This window comes from Chenopodium album, chromosome 21, assembly GCF_948465745.1.
Source record: "Chenopodium album chromosome 21, dcCheAlbu1.1, whole genome shotgun sequence".
Taxonomy (NCBI): Eukaryota; Viridiplantae; Streptophyta; class Magnoliopsida; order Caryophyllales; family Amaranthaceae; genus Chenopodium; species Chenopodium album.
Genome location: NC_137854.1, coordinates 7,907,838 through 7,926,908, shown reverse-complemented (window position 1 = coordinate 7,926,908; position 19,071 = coordinate 7,907,838). Strand labels below are relative to the sequence as shown.

Genomic DNA, 19,071 nt, shown 5'->3' with positions numbered 1-19,071 from the left:
CCAGTTCGCTGTTTGATTTTCCTCTCGAAAGATGTGACGAATGCTCCAGTTATCGAAATTGCTAAGAAGTAAACAAATGTCTTGAATAATATGATCAATTTGCCATGGTGTTGACCAGATGTCATTAACGGAGTTGATTACTAAAAGATTATCACCTTCAATTATGATATTTTTGATCCCACGCTCAAGAGCTATAAGAATGCCTTTATGAAGAGCCATGGCCTCTGTTATGAAAACCTTGGTGGTGCCGACTACTGCCGAGGTTAAAAGCGCGAGCTCCTAAAACGGCCCCACTACTGTCTTTAATGAGAATCCCTGCTGCTGCTGACTTGTTGATAAGGCTTCATGTATTGATAAGGCTTTGTTTGATTATCCTCATTATGTCTATATTATGTTATACTCATACAAATTTATACTGCTTTGTTGAAATTATTTGAACTTATACTATTATTTTTGTGTAAACTTAGGGCCTGTTTTCTTCAGTTGAATTTCAGTTCAGTTCAGTTAAATTCAGCTCAGTTCAATTCAATTCAGTTTAGTTCAGTTCATAATTTCCTTCTCTCACAAATAATTCATTTCAGTTCAATTCAGCTTAGTTCAGCTCAGTTTAATAAATTAAAACAGACCCTTAGTTTATATAGACCTAAGCAAATGTCACAAGTTTAAATCCCTCAACTCCTTTGTAATGTATTGCCATTATGTTGTGACTTATTATTTCGCTCCAATAAAATAAAATAAAATAATAATAATAATAATAATAATAATAATAATAATAATAATAATAATAATAATAATAATAAAGTTCCAAAATATGTGTTTATTACCGCCCTTAAACCCTATAAAATTCATTTCCATCACAGTACCCAATTACTGTCACTTACCAACAAGCTAGGCCATCAATGTTCTTTGGTGTTTTTTCTTCGGATGATTTACTGGATTATTGGCTTTGGTTCTTGTTAACTTAATCTAGTTAGAAATCCTTAATAGGTCCAAACTCATTTATTTGGATTATATAGAGCTTAGCCCATGAAACAAATTTTGAGCTGCCTATACAACTTAATACAATAACATGTTATTTTCACCTAATATCATGTAATTATCACATTCTTGTCGAACTCTAATTGAAAGGAACTATACAATAACCTTTATCACACAATAGTTAGCTAAGCATTTTATAAATTAGTTGACATACATTAACTTCTAATCCTATATGGAGTATATGCGTGTATAATACTTGAAATATTCAAACACTAAACTCTAGAATTAATTTAAGAGTCTTCTCGAGCCAAGTTATACCAAACTTAGCTTAAGGCTCTATTTGGTAATTAATTGATAGTTGATTGATATACCCAGTAGTTGGTTGTATTAACTAGTTTGATGTGGATTGATGGATTTCTCATAGTTGGTGTTGTTATGCATGCGACCATTTTTATGATAAGAGATCCAACTAGCTGATTTGACTAATTGGTTGTAATAATTAGTTGTATAAAAATATTTGGTAAATAGATGTTAATTGTTAGTTATTTTATGTATGTAATAACTAAAAAGTCAAATGCTCAATAGGCCTCAATAAGCTAAAGCTCTCCAAATTACGGAAACTATTTACTACTTCCTCCATTTTTTTTTATAGTTGCAACACTTTCCTAAAATGGAAACGTCACAATAGTTGTAACACACTATAATTGGAAGTATTTTATGTCAAAAGTTTTACTATAATCTTTATTATAATCTCATGACCCACTAAGGCCCTGTTTGATTCACCTTAAAAAAATAATATTAAGTAAAAATAATTTCAGTTCAGTAAAAATAAGTTCAGTTCCGTAAAATTCAGTTTTCTTAAAGAAGAATTATAATAGAAAATCAGTAAAAATAATTTCAGTTCAATAAAAATAATTTAAGTTCAGTAAAAATAATTTCAGTTCAGTAAAATTAAGTTCAGTTCAGTAAAAATAATTCAGTTTAGCAAAATTAAGGTGAATCAAACAGGGCCTAAATTATACTCTTTACTATAAATCTTATTATAATTGTTTTAAATCACATGAGACCCACTTTTCTTAAATACCGTAAAAAAAGGGTGTGTTGTAAGTATTAAAAACGGAGGGGTATGACCTAATTTTCTTAGTTGTAATTTTCTATGGTAAGAGCCTTATCTAGTGGTGGATCGAGCAATCCTCATAGTATAACCGGCTGTCGTACACATAAATTACTAGCATGCCCTAAAGGCCTTAAAAAGCAAAATCTACAGCAAGACAATTTGCGTGTAAGTTTGGTGAATGAAAAAGAAAGATAGAAACAGTAAAATAGCAGAAGATCAAGAGCCAAAAATTTGTCCATACTTAAGATTCGTCCTTCAACTTATGTCACTTTTTCGAAAGCAGAATTAGCCAATAGAATAAAGAATCGAGTCAAGAAGCTAAGTAAGCTAATTACACAACCAAAAAAAAAAAAAAAAACAAAAAACAAAAAAGCAAGGAATTGAAGCTAAGATAGCTTTTGCAGTGCCATGCATACCATTATACACAAGTACTTTATACTCTTACGAAAGAAGTGCCTTTTTTTTTTTTAACAATGGGTGGACTAAAATTTATATGATCCCAAGAAATATATACTTGTTAGCTGATCGAGTAATAATAATGCCTTGTTCAGACATTCCTTTTGTCTTTACAACTTGGTCCCTTCTTACTTCTTAGCTTCGAGACTCGAGATTCTTCTATGTGACCCTTACTAACATTTCACTTTTTTTTGTTAAGCTCATTTTATGCTTCTGATGTAAACAAACTTGATAACCCGGCCATTTGTACTTGGCCCTATTGTCATAAGGATGTTGAGAGATCATGTAGATCATGTTCTTTTCGATTTTTTTTTTTAGTTTAGTTCAGTTCAATTATGTTTTGCTCAGTTCGTCAGTTCAACTCATTTTCAAAAGAATAGGGCTATAATGTAGACCATTTAGACGTTTTAATTATACCCCTTTTATGTGAACCTTATGACATATATACCATTTTGTTTTGTCGATTTTTGAACAGTTCCATTTAGATGATCCAGTATTAACTTAGATCAATGGTAAATTGTTTTTTCATCAAGTCATTTAGTCTCTTCTACATAAGTTGTAAGTAGATCAACGATACCATACTTATAGGTCTTGCTCATGAGTTGAACTGACTCTAGAATGCTCATGCTCATCATGCGGCCACATGCACGTTTTATTTGAGAATCCAGGAAGAGTTCCCATTGTATTACATACGACATTTTAGCATATGATTGATGCAAACGCCTTCTACATTTCAGTATAATGATTAAATCAATATGGAACGAAGGAAGTACTATTGACACGATTGTGTTATCAGCGAATAGTAATTACTCAAATGTTAATGTGCTATAAGCCTATAATAATAATAATAATAATAATGTCATTTACAAAGTGGGAGGGTATGGGGGACTTAGGTAGGGTCTAGGGGTGAAGCATGACTATTGTTGAGCTCCCGAGGAGGGGGAAATCATTAGCTGCTACAAGCTAGTAATTCACAGTAAATGGGCCCAGGGCCCATCAACACGCTTGATGTGGGCTTTAATTGGGTCATTCTAGTGTTTGTTCCCTTTCTAGTTTTGGACCTACCTTTCACTCTTTCCGGCCCACGTTGGATATGTCGTAACCTTTACCCGCAAGCTTTTTCTATGACAATGACTAATCATCCAAACCATCCTTTTATTCAATTTTTATAATCACGTACTTTAAAACACTGTAAGCTCACCTCCACCTTCAAACTTACAACTACAATGATTATTTGTATGAGTCACTAATAAAGTTTTTCCGAGTTTTATTAGTTATTGCAACAACGGTAAACAAAGAAAACTAAAAATTGAAGAAGGTTACTTTGCTTTAATATTAGGAGTGTAAAAGAAAAAAAAAAAAAAAAGGCCTTAAAAAGTAAGAGAATTATTAAATATATTACGTCTTATAAAGTGTGAAATAAGATGATATAACATGAATAAAAATATGAAATAAATGGAATAAATAAATAAAAAAATAATAAGAAAATGGATAAAAAAAAAATGATTAGAAGTAAAGAAAAAATCTCGATTATATAATAAAGTTCAAATACAAAATGAATACAAGCTTACAAATCACAATTTAATGCTTCAATGTCCGTATAAATATTCTATATAATTATAATAAAAAATTCACTTGATTTCTTGTCATTTTAACAACTAGGAATCGCAAAGACAAATAAATAAAAGTAATAAAATTAAGTCAATATTCAATAACAAGTTCGTAAATCATTTTTGACGTCAATTAGTCACTCTCCTTATATCCTCCTAAGTCTCCAATATGACGGAAACATTGCTTTTTGTTCATACCTTCTAGCACACATAATATCAGCATGTGTTAACACAACAATGAAACCTTATCTATCAGAACAAATAAATACTTCGTATATAATTACTTACTTTTAGACCATAATCAAATCAAATTAGTAAATTTCAACTAATCAAGCCCCAACTCCAATTTCCAAACGCCCCTTAATGGGCTCACCAGCTTGCTTTTTAGCAACAAACATATTCTCCTTTAAAGCCTTCCTTGGTTGTTCTTTTGCAATCTGTATCTTTTTACGGCCCATATTATGACAAGCTTTTAATGGGCCTGACCTAAGACTATTGGCCCAATCAAACCTCTTATGATCCAACTTAGAAGATTTATTATTCTTACCAATTTGAACCCTGCCAATATTGTTGTTATCCCAAGGTTTCTTCTTAATTTCTTTTATTTCAACTTTGGTCCCTCCTTCCATCTTAATACTAATGTGGACCTCAGATAATGCCTTGATTTTGTTACTATGTACTTGTTCATGATGAGTCTTGCTAGAAGCATGCTTGTCCCTTTGGTGTTGGTATAGCCGATGAAGGCGGAGCGCAAGGCGATATATCTCTTCTTTGATTTCTCCTTCTAAATCTTTTTCAATGTCCATCTCTAGTTCTTTCTTGATGATTTCTTCTTGGGATATTTTGATGTTGTTGCCTTTGTGACTTTGCATTTTCTTTGCTTTTGTGTTTTGATGATTTCCTTATTGTTTCTTGGCTTTTATGTATTTACTCTTCTTAAGCTGCATCAGTTACAAAAGGAAATTAAATTTTAATGGGGTGTAACCATAATTTTTAATTTCATAACACCTAGTTTAACTCTTGGCATTTATATAGTTTTATCAAATGTGTATAGTAGACCTTGTTTATCAACGTTTGCTAATTCATGACTAGCCTTTATTTTAACAAATGGGAGTTGTGGGACCATTTAAATAAAGGCCATAATTACAAAATATTTGACTGTCTAGCTATGTGGATTCTCCACTAAATAGAAGTCTAGGTGTATATATGATTCAGAAGTATACAATGCAGTGAATAATCACATACATATCAAATGTCACATGGAGTTACAATTTACAAAATGATGGGCCTTATCAGCAATGATTTAAGGATAACTAAGTATCTAGGGTGTTCTTTTTTTTTTTTTTTTTGACAATTCTAGGGTGTTCTTGAGTCTTGCCTCTTAACATGTTACGACTTACATGCGAATTTAAGAATTTGAGGTTTACACCGAATGTAAAATGAAAATTATAACGAAATACTTTTATATTAGTGAATATTTCTCTTTTAACCGTCTTTAAGAATAAGATTGGATAAAAAGTTAAGTTTCACAAGAAATATATTGCACTTCTTAGAGACACCTAATTACTAAAGCTAGGAATCATATGTAATGTAATGAAAGTCATATAAAAGTTAAAAAATACTCTGTATATATATCTTCTACGGAGTATTTCCTTAGTAACTACTCTTATGTTCTTAATTTTCGTTTTTCAAACTCATTGGGCTAGTTCTTGTTACAATTAATGCTTAAGCTAATGTTATATTAAAAAGAGCTAAAATGGTACTCATGTGTTGGCACATATGAGACACGTCTTATGGCTCTTTCCTATATGCTTTCTAGAGAACCATTTGTGGTTGTTTCAGCCTTTGTAAAACACCCGTCACACACAAACACTTAAAACTAACCCAACAAAGAAATTAAAGAAACAAAAAGACAAGGGTAGAAAGTTGAAAACATGAGGAAAGCTATCATAGTATTATACCAGGAGGATGATCAACAGAACATGAGCACCTTGGTGATGAACTCCATCTTGTTGCTATTATACTTTGTAGCTTAGCAAATTTGATGAGTATATTTAGTTGGATAACTTTTAGTTAGATGGACCACAACTTAAATACACCAATAGAATCAAAGAATTGATGTGACTTAAGAGCATGGAAGAAGCATGAAAATAATCAAATGAAAATGACCTAAAGTTTGGCTTACTTAAGCTATATCATCATTTAAATTCGATTTATTCAAATTTAGGCGCCAAATATCTCTAGCTAAAATCATAGCTAGGAAGAAAATTAAGAGACTAAGAACTAATAGTGTTATAGTTGAGGAAGCAAATTGATAGAGTACTTAACTTAGAAGGAAAATACAACTATACAAAGGGATTTTTATGGGTTTGGCCAGCCTTTGAAGCATAATATATCTTGCGTTACATGCATTTACATGCACATGGTTTCTGTATTTTGACAAATACATATATCAATGTCATATAATATAATGTAATGTTTTTTATTTGAAGCTTTTAATTGTGAATGGCCTATGTGTTTGAGCCAATGTTGAAACCAATTTGCTCAGGTCTATGTTTTGGGCCATGGGCCCACTGATGGGCTTGATTTATTGGAGTACCTTGCTCTCAATTTCTTTCTCCTAAAATATTTTTAATTTTTCTTAAAGGAAAAGAATTAAGATAAATTAAAATTTTCACCATCTTTTTTAAATAAACTACAATCACAACATTTATTCACTAAAAAAAAGAGATGTGATTATATTAGAGGAAAATTGGTTTTATTTTTTTTATCTTTCTTACTTTACTCGAAATTTCATGCAATAAAGTGTACGACCTTATGCGTGGTTGTCTGGTTGGTTGATAATAATTATTTATACATGCTTATGGACATGTTCATATGTTAAATAATAAGAATTCTAAGGGTATGTATTGTACATCTTAAGAAAATATGAAGGAAGCTTTTTAATTAGGTCTAAATGTCTACTCAAAGCTAATCAGGTTCAATTAGATGTACATATAACTATATGACATGAAAATCAGGAATATTCCGGTCTAGTTAAGTTCAAGTACAATTGTTTTAGTTCCTAACATGATATGTGGAATAGTTTGCGTATTCGTGATAGTTGCCTTCAACTTGGCAACGTAGGTTTTCATGTTGGTTGTACAATGATTTTGATATCCAATATAAATGTGTTTCAACTTTCAATTAACCCTGAAAATGATTTTACCTCTCGTACATGTGACAATCTTCATTGAGACATATGGAAGAAGTGAAATGAGTTATGTTAGGTTTTACCAAACTAAGTGTATGTCTTTCTTGTTTATAAATTTTGGATTCTACTAACTCATGTCTAAAGGGGATATAAATTTAATATTTTTTTTTTTACTCTTCATTTCATTATTTTAGTCTTTCTTGCACGAGTTAATTAGTTACCATTGTTATCTACAAGTGTACCTCGTTGAATTTGAATAATGATCGATCCATGCATGACTCATAGTTAATGGTCAGTAATGTTCTACTTTGTTGACAAAAAAAAAAAAAAAAAAAAAAAATTAGGTGGCTCTTTATTGACTGATTGAAGGACTTCAAAATTTTCCAATATTTTTTTTTTTAAAAAAAAAATAAAAAATTGAGAGTATTACTTAAGAATAAAAAGTAAGGTCATTTGCTTTACCTTTAAAAGAGTGTAATAGAAAGATGTTTGAACTCATAATGAATACCACATGTATTGCCTTCTTAACTAGCAATAATTTGCGTTCTCTTCATTCAAATGAATATATTGGTTGTAAATGTGGAATAAAAAATAACATCTAAACTAAAAACAAAAAGACTCATAAAAACTCTAAATAATCTTTTGCTATAAGGGTCTGTTCACATTTATTAAATTGAGCTGAAATGAATATTTTATGAGAAAAGAAAATTAGGAATCGAACTGATTGGAGCTGAATTGAATTGAATTAAACCGACCTTTAGAATAGTACTCCAAATTATTAATCATCAAATTATTTAAACACTTATTCAAAAAAAAATTACTCAAAGTCATCCATCAAAATCAGTGTACACAAATTCACAATTATGGCTTGAAAAAACCCTCACAATTATAGGATTTTTTTTTATCTTCTAGTGCCATGAAGCAACAACATTGTGATTTTGTGGGAAAAAAAAAAGTCACAAACATAAACCGAAACCGAACTAAAACAAAGCCGTTTATCAAGTACAGTACTCCGTAACAAAAAAAAACAACAGTCAGTCAAACACGTTGACTTCATAAAACCCAACTACTTTCCCCTTTTTCCCTTTTTCATTCATTCACCTCCGTATAATTGACGGCGCATCTCCTTTCTCCCATGACGACTCCGTCCACCGCTATTTCACCAAACTCCTCACTTTCTCTCTCCTACTCCACTCCTTCACCCTAAACTTCCCCATCCTTCTTCTCTCAATGCCGACGCTTTCGCCGGCGATCGCCTCCAATTTCACCCCTCCGCCGTCAACGGCGGCAAAATCGAGTAATTTCTTCTCCGGCGTCGGAAACCGAGGGTTTCGGGTGAATTTTCCGACGAAACTGACACGTGTCAGGGAAAACGGGAATTTGACGGTGGTAGGTTGTGCGGAGAGTAGGAATCCGCCGGAGGAGATCGATTTGAGTGATCCGGAATGGAAGATTAAGTATGAGCGTGATTTTGAGCAGCGATTTAATTTGCCGCATCTTACTGATGTTTTCAAGGATCTTAAACCTAGGCCTTCTACATTTTGCCTTAAAATGCGGTAATTTTTTTTATTTTTTGTTTAATTTCTGTTTTTTAATGGTTTTGATGTGGTTGAAATTGATAATTTTGTAAATTTGATATGCAGTAGACTAAATTATGTGTGTTTTTGTTGTTGTTTGTTAGTACTTAGGGCCTGTTTTGTTCCGGTTAATTTCAGTTCCTGATTTCCTTCTCTTATAAACAATTCAGTTCAGCTCTATTCACTTCAGTTCAGTTGTTTTCAGTAAATCGGAACATGCCCTTAGTAGTAAGAATTATAGAATACATTAAGCGTATTCAAGTAGCTTAATGTGGCTATTAGAAAGGCGGAATTAATGGTTGCATATGCTATTTTGTAAGATCGAAAAGATTTGGGATTAAATTGACCTAAGGTGAGTGGTATTTGGACGGATTTAGATCACAATTGGCAGTTGGATTTGTTAGACTGGTAGGATGAGTGATTGCATATTTGCATGTTACAACATCTAGGGTGTTCTTGGAAGGATTTTGTATTAGTAAGTGCAGTTGAAGTTGCGGACATTGGGGATATAATAAGAGATCACTAATTTCATTTGTTTGGGCATGTGAGGGCGGTGATCAGGAGATATTAAGATAATCAGTAAGGAAAGTAGAGGATTTGGATGAGGGAATCCAAGAATTCGGGGAAGGCCAACTTGGATGGAAATAGTTAAGAAGGATATGAAGAAGTTGGGTTTGGATAAAAGAGAATGAAAGGTGAGGTTTATTGTTGAGTGCTGTCAGCTATATTGTGATTTTCCTTTAAGAGCAAGCTATTCAGCTGCATGAATTTTAATGTTTGTTGGGATGTAGGATTAATAGTTCAATTATAGGTTTTCAATTGGCTTATTAAAATGAGGTATGAGTCGTGTGACATGTTTAGTATCTATAAATGAAGTAGAGTGGTTAACTAGAATAACTATGGAGTACTAGTCTCTCCGATCTTTTTTGTTCTTTTCATTTAGAATTGAGTGTAAATTAAGAAAAGAAAATTTTGATGAGCTAGAAACCATTAAAGTAATAGATACTCTAATTTTACATTAAATAATCCCACTTTTCAAAACATAAAAAGGAAAAAAAAAAGTAATTAATATGGAGTTTCATTAAAGAGAATGATGATTAAAATGTACAATCATGTATAGGGAAATTTAATTAGTGGAAAATTGTTTAAAACTTTGTTTCAAAAAGAGAAAAAAGGTTATAAAATATTGGCACATACACCGAATAAATAAAAGAAAAATGAAGAAACTTTTTACCATATATGGAAAGAAATGAGAAGAGTTTTGTAAACTTTCCTAATTGGGAAATGAAAGAATAAAAAGAGTCGGAGAGGGTATAATCTAGTGCTTTATACTTTGTGGAAGATACGAAATGGATTTATGGATGACAATGACTTGTGAAATTTACAAAACTTTTGACGCTTCTTTGTTTGTTTTTATTTACTATAACACAACAAACTTTAATTTAACAATCTTTTGTAAATCTATGATTATGATAAAACATAGTCATGTAGGATCTGCGTCCGCTTATAATCATCTCAATGTATAATTTCTACATATGGATAATTAGCTGATTTGATAAAAGAAACGTGCCAATTAAAAACAATAAAGTATTGATGATTAAAGAAATTAATTGTTGCACTTGTGCGTTAGCTGATTTGATTGAAGAAACGTGCCAAATAAAAAGAATGAAGTATTAACATGCTTCACTCTTACATTTGCACTATTATATATACTAGAATAAGTCAAATGGGGTTTGTAAATTTGGTTTTTTTATGTATCTTCAAAATATCAAAAAAAAAAATATATATATACTTCTAAATTATTGATAATTAAAAGTAACAATGATTGAAGTTACATATTGACGTGTGTGAAAGTGAAAATGTTGTGTTAATACATGATAGTTTTGTTTTTTTTTTTTTTTACATTAAGAAAGGAACTAATATATTGCATTATTACAATCGATGTATAGTTGTATGGATAGTGTTATTAATCATTTTGTTCATTCTTTTTCATTATTAACTATTTTTTATTTGAATATTTATTTTAAGGTCTCCGGTGAGTGAAGATTTTGCAGGTGGGTATCCATCAGACGAGAAATGGAATGGGTACATTAACAACAATGACAGAGTTTTGTTGAAGGTGCACTCTATTTTTTGATTTCAAGAAAAGTCTAATTATATAAGAATCTAATTATTTCATATTAACAATTCCAGGTCATCCGCTATTCCTCGCAAGCTTCAGCTGGTGCAGAATGTATCGATCCTGATTGTACTTGGGTGGAGCAATGGTAATTTTATTGTTTCCTAATTCTTGGCTCATACAATGTCCTAGGTCATTATAATACGAGATTAGAATTGTTGTTAAGTAATTTATATCTTAAGAGGGTTAGAAATCAGAATTGTTGTTATTATAAAATCATGAGATAGATATATGGTTAGTACTATAATAACAATAACTACAAAATCAAATGATATAATGAATTAAACTTTGGAGAGATGTTTAATACAATAGTATAAGAAATGGGAAACCTAAAAGTTGATTATTAGTGGCTAATAGTTGTTTAGTGAATTAATGGATACAATAATAGATGGTAAGGTATTTATGTTATTAGTGAAATGATTTAGGTTCAACTCTTGATAAAAAAATTTTGCACCAATTTTGACCAACAAATGTTGTGTCAACAACTCTTGAGGTAAGGATGACTTATGACAAAATTACGTTATTCTTTAGAGTTTAAATAATATTATATATTTTGTTTATATAATAATTGATTTTTAGTATTCAAATTATGAATTCCATTAATATTAGTAAAATAATGATTATATCTTTCATTTAATTTTTTTTAGGGTACATCGTGCTGGACCAAGAGAAGAAATATATTTTAGACCCGAAGAAGTGAATGCAGCAATAGTTACTTGTGGAGGTCTCTGTCCCGGTCTTAACGATGTTATTAGACAGGTTCGTTTAAATCTAGATTTTTATGGAAAAAAACCTGAGATTTGTATTATGGTAATTTGATTGTTTTATAGTGAATAATTGTATCTATAGATTATAGAAAATTTTTGGCTTTTAGATTTGGGGACTTAGAGGATATGAATATAACACGAATTTGTCACTTAACGGGATGTATTAGGATGGTTTAGTACGAATTTGAATCAAGCAAATAATATTATGTTTTTAATTTTATTTCCTTATTTCATTTTTGTTTTGTTGCATTTTATTCACAAATTTACCCTGAAGTGTTTTTTTGGATGCAATCTATCCACCTAATGGTTTTGATATGTTATATAGCTATGTTTTTTTTGGACTGCTTTGTATTGCTATGGATGAGAGTATAAGTGTTTGTTGATATGGAGGTGTATATGGGATGTGTCTATTTATAAACCTACTGTCTACAAAGCCTAGAAAATTCTAGTTTTTTACCCACTAATTTACTAATTTTGTAAAAGCTCTATTCCTACAAAAGTGATCTGGAGGACTCTAGAACCTTTTGAATAGCACCATCCTTTATGTCATGCATTAAATCAAGTTTCTAAGCTTCATCTTAGAAAATTAGCTCGACGATTGTCTTCATTGGCCCAACACATGACGGATTCAAGTTTCAGCCCATTTAAATCCCGTTTAGGCTCTGAACCAGCCCATTTTTATGTTGCCCGGTTGCCCTCATTTAGGTTTATACTAGGAATTTATGCTTATTCTTAAATAAAGCTCTAGAGTGCATAGTTGTTGATTAGTGCCCCTATGTTGCCAATACACCCATACCCCAATGATGCTAGCATGGGGGACAATGAGTCGGAGCATGACAATGCGCCTCGGGTGCTCTTCATTGAAATCACCTTTGCCTAGACATAAAAAAAAAAAAGGGGTGGGGGGGAGGGAGAACGTGGGACTAAAATTGCCTTGCACGTCCTTAAGCCCACATTTCAGTGCACTCCTTAGTATACATCTCATAAACTCCCTTGTTAAGTTTACAATTTTTTTTTTTTTTAAAGTAAATTGATAGCGAATTTTGAAGAGATCATTGTTAATCCATGGAAGAAACAAATAATTTGAGAAGCTTTTGTGAATGTTATGCAGGAAATAAGTTTCTCAGCTTTTCTAGTTTCCATATCTCCTGATTTTTCTTTTTGGTGCAGATTGTAATCACACTTGACATATATGGTGTAAAAAACATTGTAGGCATTCCATTTGGGTATCGTGGTTTTACAGACAAGGGCATAAAAGAAATGCCAGTAAGTCTTCTTTTTCAGCCTCTTTTATCAATTGGACAGACTTTGATGTTAGTGCTAAATATACAATTTGTTGTTCTTGCATCTGAATTGAATATTTTTTTTTGTCTATGTATCTTGACGTAAGATGCATTTCTCTGTTATATTCAGCTTTCACGGAAAGTTGTTCAGAACATTCACCTCTCTGGGGGCAGTTTATTAGGAGTTTCACGAGGTGGGCCAACTGTCAGAGAAATTGTGGACAGTATGGAGGTAGGTTAAGGTTTGTTTTTGTTGCTCACTCCTGCATCTCATCATTTGAGAATAGTAAAAAGGCTACTTGAAGTCATGATTGATATGCGATGCCTCTGATTTCTTATTGATTACAGGAAAGAGGAACCAATATGCTTTTTGTTCTGGGAGGGAATGGAACACATGCTGGTGCAGTAGCAATTCATAACGAGGTTTAAGATACTTCATATTTTACCAAACACTTTACTTTTTCCTTTTCCTTTACTATTGTTAGGAAAAATTGTCAACTACCTATTGATTATGTACCACTTCAATTTCTTTATTTATGCAACTGTTACATTTTTTTGAGGCTTATATCATAAAAAAATTGCCTTTAAGCTAATTAATGACCTAATTTGAGACTACATAAGACTTCGCCCAACTCTAATTGACAATTGAGAGAATTACTCGCACCATTCAACCTTGATTGTTTAATAATGGTTTATTAAAGGCTAAATTTGTTTCAAAAAAAAAAAGAAGTCTAAATTAGTCCTATAGAAGTTGTCCTCGGAAGGGATTTATCATTCTCAATTTTTTTGAAAGTTAATAACTTTTGGGAATTGTTCTATAATATATAGTAGTTGACAAATATTCCTTACTGTCAATTGAAACTTTAATTCCATTATTTGTGCTTGCGATAACAAGCATATTATATGAAGTTATTAGAAAGCACTTCAGGCCTTCGATTTTCCTCTCATATCCACATTCATAACTCGAGCACCTTATTTATATTCATATGAGGACTAAGACATAAACCTGTGTCATTTAACTTGATGTGTAGGCTGTCACCTGTGTGGGTCTGTAATGTGTAGGGAGGAACTCACTCTGTTCTTTGCTTCTTTTGCTATAGTGCCGAAAAAGACGAATGAAGGTGTCTGCTGTTGGTGTGCCAAAGACTATAGATAACGACATTTTGCTTATGGACAAGACCTTTGGTTTTGATACAGCTGTTGAGGAAGCACAAAGAGCCATTAACTCTGCATACATTGAGGTTGGACCTCTTATAATGAATCAGCCTCTTGCTGATTTATCTCTTTCTCAAGTTGCTTATTTGTGGTACAAGTTGGATACAGTTAACAATTTTGATTCTAAACCCATACATCGTGTATAGCTGTGTACTTCTTAATTTTACTTTTGACTGCTCCATTTAACAGGCACATAGTGCTTATCGTGGTGTTGGCCTCGTAAAATTGATGGGTCGAAGCAGTGGTTTCATAGCAATGCATGCTTCCCTTGCTAGTGGCCAAGTTGATATTTGCTTGATACCAGAGGTGCCTTTGTTATACAAATGAAGCATTACACACTAACTTCCTGAGATATGACCTATCACTAAAGTTTGTGTTTGTTTTTTATTCATCCAAGGTACCATTTCATATACATGGGCCGCATGGTATTTTGAGGCATCTCGAATACCTACTTGATACAAAGGGATCAGCTGTCATATGTGTAGCTGAGGGAGCTGCGCTGGTGAGTTTTTGTACCTTCCTTTTGGAATTGTTGAAGCGTTTGCAGCCTAATTGATAGATTGCTGCTATCAAAAGACTATGGAAAGTAAAGTCTGAACCCATGATGTGACCAATGTGAAAATGCAACTTGCCTTTTGTAACAGATTGTTGGGATAAAATCACAAACTCGTAGTTGGTTGGTACTGTAGCAAGATATAAATCAAGGACTACGTTAAAAGGGGCTATCCAATTGTCATTGGCTACTAAAGTTGCTGAATTTCTCACACCCGGCCCCTTGGTGGTTTTTCTTTTGATGGTTTTCAACCTAACGAGACAGTCTTTGGAGTTGGTATCTATCGTGTACCAATGAAGAAGAATCTTAATAATCTGTCCATTAGTGGCTTTAACAATATGAACTAGAGGTTGAAAGGAAGAATTTATCTGAGACTAATATGTTGGTAGAAAATCAATGGATTATGAATATTGTTGGCAGATGGTTCTTTTTTTTTTCCCCGTTTATATGTTAATGCAAGTTGAATATTTTATTCAGCGATGCGGGAAAATCTGCCACTCTCAGAAATGTAAAATTCAGCACATCTAATTGTAATGTTCCTCTTTTGAAATACAGAATCTTCTTGAGAAAAGTAATGCCACTGATGCATCCGGTAATGCTGTCTTTGGTGATATTGGTGTGCATATTCAACAAGAGGTTAGTGTTGGTTTCTTCTCCTTTGACTTCTTTTTTTCCACAAGATAACTTCAGGTTCAAAGCCTTGCTGATGAACTCTTGTAGTTAATGGCTAAAATGAAGTCAGTTTGAGCTTCTCTGGAATTTTAAATCATTTATATGCTGCCTGGTTTGTTGGATACTTATGAAAGTTGATGAATTGAATGTTTATCGGTTTTCACTTACAGTGCAAAATATTGAGGGGCTATAGAATCTTGGTTGCATTTACCTGGTGTAATTACATATTATACTGATGTTGTAAGGAGAAAGGTAAGTATTGCAAGTTTGTCCTACCACAAAGTCTTGTGGCAAGTTCCCACACCATAATTCCTCAAAATGAGGGTGTTTAACCAAGCCCCCCTCCTCCCCCTCCTTGGTATCAATTTTCGTGCTTGACTATGAGAAACAAGTATCAATTGCTTAAGTGCTGTTTTACTCGTAATATATAACGTACATTAGGGAATATTTCTATACTTTATAATTGAAAATATGTTGATCAGACCCTTGCTAAGCCAGAGTCTTATGCACAACTGTGGTGTCCTTTTTTGTTTTGTATGATATCTTTGTTGAAGTTCCGGTGCTTTATTAGTGATATGGTTACCAATGAGTGCTCTGTTTGGGCTAGATCGCAATGGTTATACATAACAATCATGAATTTCCAAAACATTAGAAAGGATTCCACTGTTGTAAATTTCCTATACAATTCGTTAGCCTGTTGCTTTGAACAAAAACTTCCGTTGATCATCTTTCTGTATCAAATGATGCTTAACTGCATGTTACTTTGCTTTACCTCAGATAAAGAAATATTTTAAGGAGCTTGGAACATCAGCTGATGTCAAGTACATTGATCCTACTTACATGCTTCGTGCAATTCGTGCAAATGCCTCAGATGGAATTCTTTGCACTATTTTAGGGCAAAATGCTGTAAGTCTTCATTTTCCTCTACTTTTATGATTCCAAATTTCTAATTTTTGGTTTTGTTGGAGGGGTGGGATTCTGGGATGGAATATGAACCTTGTGGTTGCTAATCAGCTTATCCTCTCATGACTGTCGGTGTGGTGAACATGCAAGTTACAATCTGGACCTTTGGCTGACCTTTGTAATTTTGCTCCCAAATTGCTTTGTTGTCCTACCTGATCAGCAGTTTGTGTTAATCTTTCATTATTCAAGGTCAAAGCTCGTCAACTTTGATCTTGCTTTTTCCTGATACGTAAGAAGTCAAATATCTTGTGTGATCTTGTTGAATTTGTTTCAAATTGCGTTTATAATAATAAATTTTTTTTTGCTGCATGTGTGAAATATACGTTGTGCTCACTAAGCAGTGAAGAATAGCTCGAAAGTGAGAGAGGGGGGTTGGATATAACTCCGGTCTGTGCTTTTTTCCTTTGAAAGTTCCCTCTTGCTACTAAAATTGCGTAAGCTTACTTTTATAACATTGATGAGACGCACATGCTATCATCCATGCATTGGGATTATCTGGTTTTTCAAAATAAATAGCATTTACAGATGCACATCTGAATTTAACACAACACATGAAAAACCAGCGAGATATAGACCCGTCAAGCAAAAATAATCATTCTGGTTCTGATAGAAGTAGTGACCACTATGTAAACCGATGGAATAACCCATTAGACAAAAATTCAAGTCTGCACAATTTTGGAGTTGTTTTGAGCTTTTAAGGCTTTTGTTTTCTCCTGTGCTCTTTAAATTCTTTAGGATGTTCATGTTTCAACTTATGTACTTGTCATTTGTTTCTTTAAATTAGTTGAAGAGTATTTAGCAGCATATAGCTATAATTTAAGGTTACGAGGTTCCGATTCATGTCCATACGATGTGACTTTTACGCTGGCTGCCACAGACTAACGCAACTCCCCTCCTTTATCCGGGCTTGAGACCAAGACCGGCAGTGAATGTCACAAAGTGACACTCACAGGCTGAATTAATTTAGGTTACTAGGTCATGCTTAATAATTAAGTGCAGAGAACTACGATGTTTTTTTACAAATAACAGTGGTGTAAATAGGATTCGATCCCAGATTTTCGCCTATCTTCCCGTAGAAAGACTTTTACCACCATCTTACTGGTTTATATATGTCTGCTAGTTAGATATGCTACCAAATATTGAACTTAAAAAGAGCGAATGGTTTTTGCAGGTTCACGGAGCATTTGCTGGATTCAGTGGAATCACAGTGGGTTTGTGTAACACTCATTATGCCTACTTCCCTATACCTGAAGTCATAAAATACCCGCGGCTTGTGGATCCTAACAGCCGTATGTGGCACCGTTGCTTGACCTCAACTGGCCAACCTGATTTCATATAAACAATTGATTTCATATTTTTTACGTACAGAACTTCCACATCTTGGGACTCAGGAGAAACACTAACTTATTGAGTAAACAATTTAAAGTGGGTATTCATTTAGGATAATAAGATTGATTGATTTAAACGCTGTAATTTTTCTGCAGTATAGCTTTTCATCCCAATTTTTTTGAGGTGATGAAATAAATTTTACTAGTTTTGACCAATTTGGTGTTGGTCCAGGTCATGGATTGTACGGAATATATGTACAATACATTTGTAATCTTAAAAAATATTTTTTTCTCATAATGAAGAGGGGTGATAACACTCAGTTTATAGCAGCTATGCTATCCATCTAATGTTTTGCTGTTAAATTTGCGATGTTCATTTGCGATGTTCGAGTTAGCATAGATTGGTGAACATTGCTAAATGGAATGTGTGAGCTTAGCTGCTAGCATATTGCCTATTTAAGCTTTTATGTGACGTAAAATGTGGTATAAAAGTCTAAAAAATTGTGTCATACAAGTAGAGCTATCAATTTGGGTATTCAAGTCGGGTTTGAGTCGGGTCTAATTAGGTCTCGAATTAAATCAGGATCAGGTTATGTCGGGTCAATCTAGCTTCAAGTCAGGTTTAGGTTTAGGTTGGGTCAATTTCAGTTCAAGTTATAACGGGTCGTTCACCTTTACGGATATCGGGTTCAATTTCAGGTTTGGGTTGTGTTGAACCGGGTTTAGATGGGTTAACAAGATGGTACATTCGGGTTCGGCTTAGTGTTGAGTCGGGTTCTGGTTCAAGTTCAATTCTAATAAATATCGATGTGGCCAAGTTGAACTATATAATTACGCCTTCCATAATTTGATCAAGCATCATCAAGATTTTATTAAACCTATATACGAGTAACGGAGAACAAAAGTTATATAACCTTAACAAAAGATTTTATTAAATAGAATTGAGGATTTACAAAATTATACCAGTATATAAGCTGAATAAAAGGTATATAAAATTTTATTAAACCTTCCATGACTCGGGTTCATGTTTTAATTGGGTCGAGTACTAGTTCAGTTTTGGATTGTTTTCGGGTCGGATTAAATCGGTTGATAGTTACTTTCAGGTCGGGGGAAGATTCGGGTTCAGGTCATAAAGTATTGGATCAAATGGGTTTTCGGTTAAGATCAGTTTAGCTTCAAG

General features: G+C 32.9%; 1 protein-coding gene across 1 annotated transcript; it reads left to right on the top strand.

Moving 5' to 3' along the window:
* Positions 1-8,465: 8,465 nt before the first annotated feature.
* On the top strand, positions 8,466-18,221 carry LOC145601208 (ATP-dependent 6-phosphofructokinase 5, chloroplastic-like). The gene is made up of 13 exons (XM_081657165.1): positions 8,466-8,910; positions 10,960-11,050; positions 11,125-11,198; positions 11,758-11,869; positions 13,048-13,143; positions 13,291-13,392; positions 13,509-13,583; positions 14,261-14,401; positions 14,565-14,681; positions 14,773-14,877; positions 15,484-15,564; positions 16,378-16,506; positions 17,735-18,221. Exons 1-13 carry the CDS (start codon positions 8,585-8,587, stop codon positions 17,900-17,902), a joined length of 1,617 nt encoding a protein of 538 aa, XP_081513291.1. The 5' UTR covers positions 8,466-8,584; the 3' UTR covers positions 17,903-18,221.
* The last annotated feature ends 850 nt before the right edge of the window (positions 18,222-19,071 follow it).

What these genes read in the sequence shown, in the direction of transcription:
- LOC145601208 (XM_081657165.1), top strand. Translation starts at nt 8,585, where the DNA reads ATGCCGACGCTTTCGCCGGCGATCGCCTCCAATTTCACCCCTCCGCCG. An exon ending in TTAACGATGTTATTAGACAG is followed by an intron (nt 11,870 to 13,047) that starts GTTCGTTTAAAT and finishes TTTTTGGTGCAG; the next exon opens with ATTGTAATCACACTTGACAT. An exon ending in GTGTGCATATTCAACAAGAG is followed by an intron (nt 15,565 to 16,377) that starts GTTAGTGTTGGT and finishes GCTTTACCTCAG; the next exon opens with ATAAAGAAATATTTTAAGGA.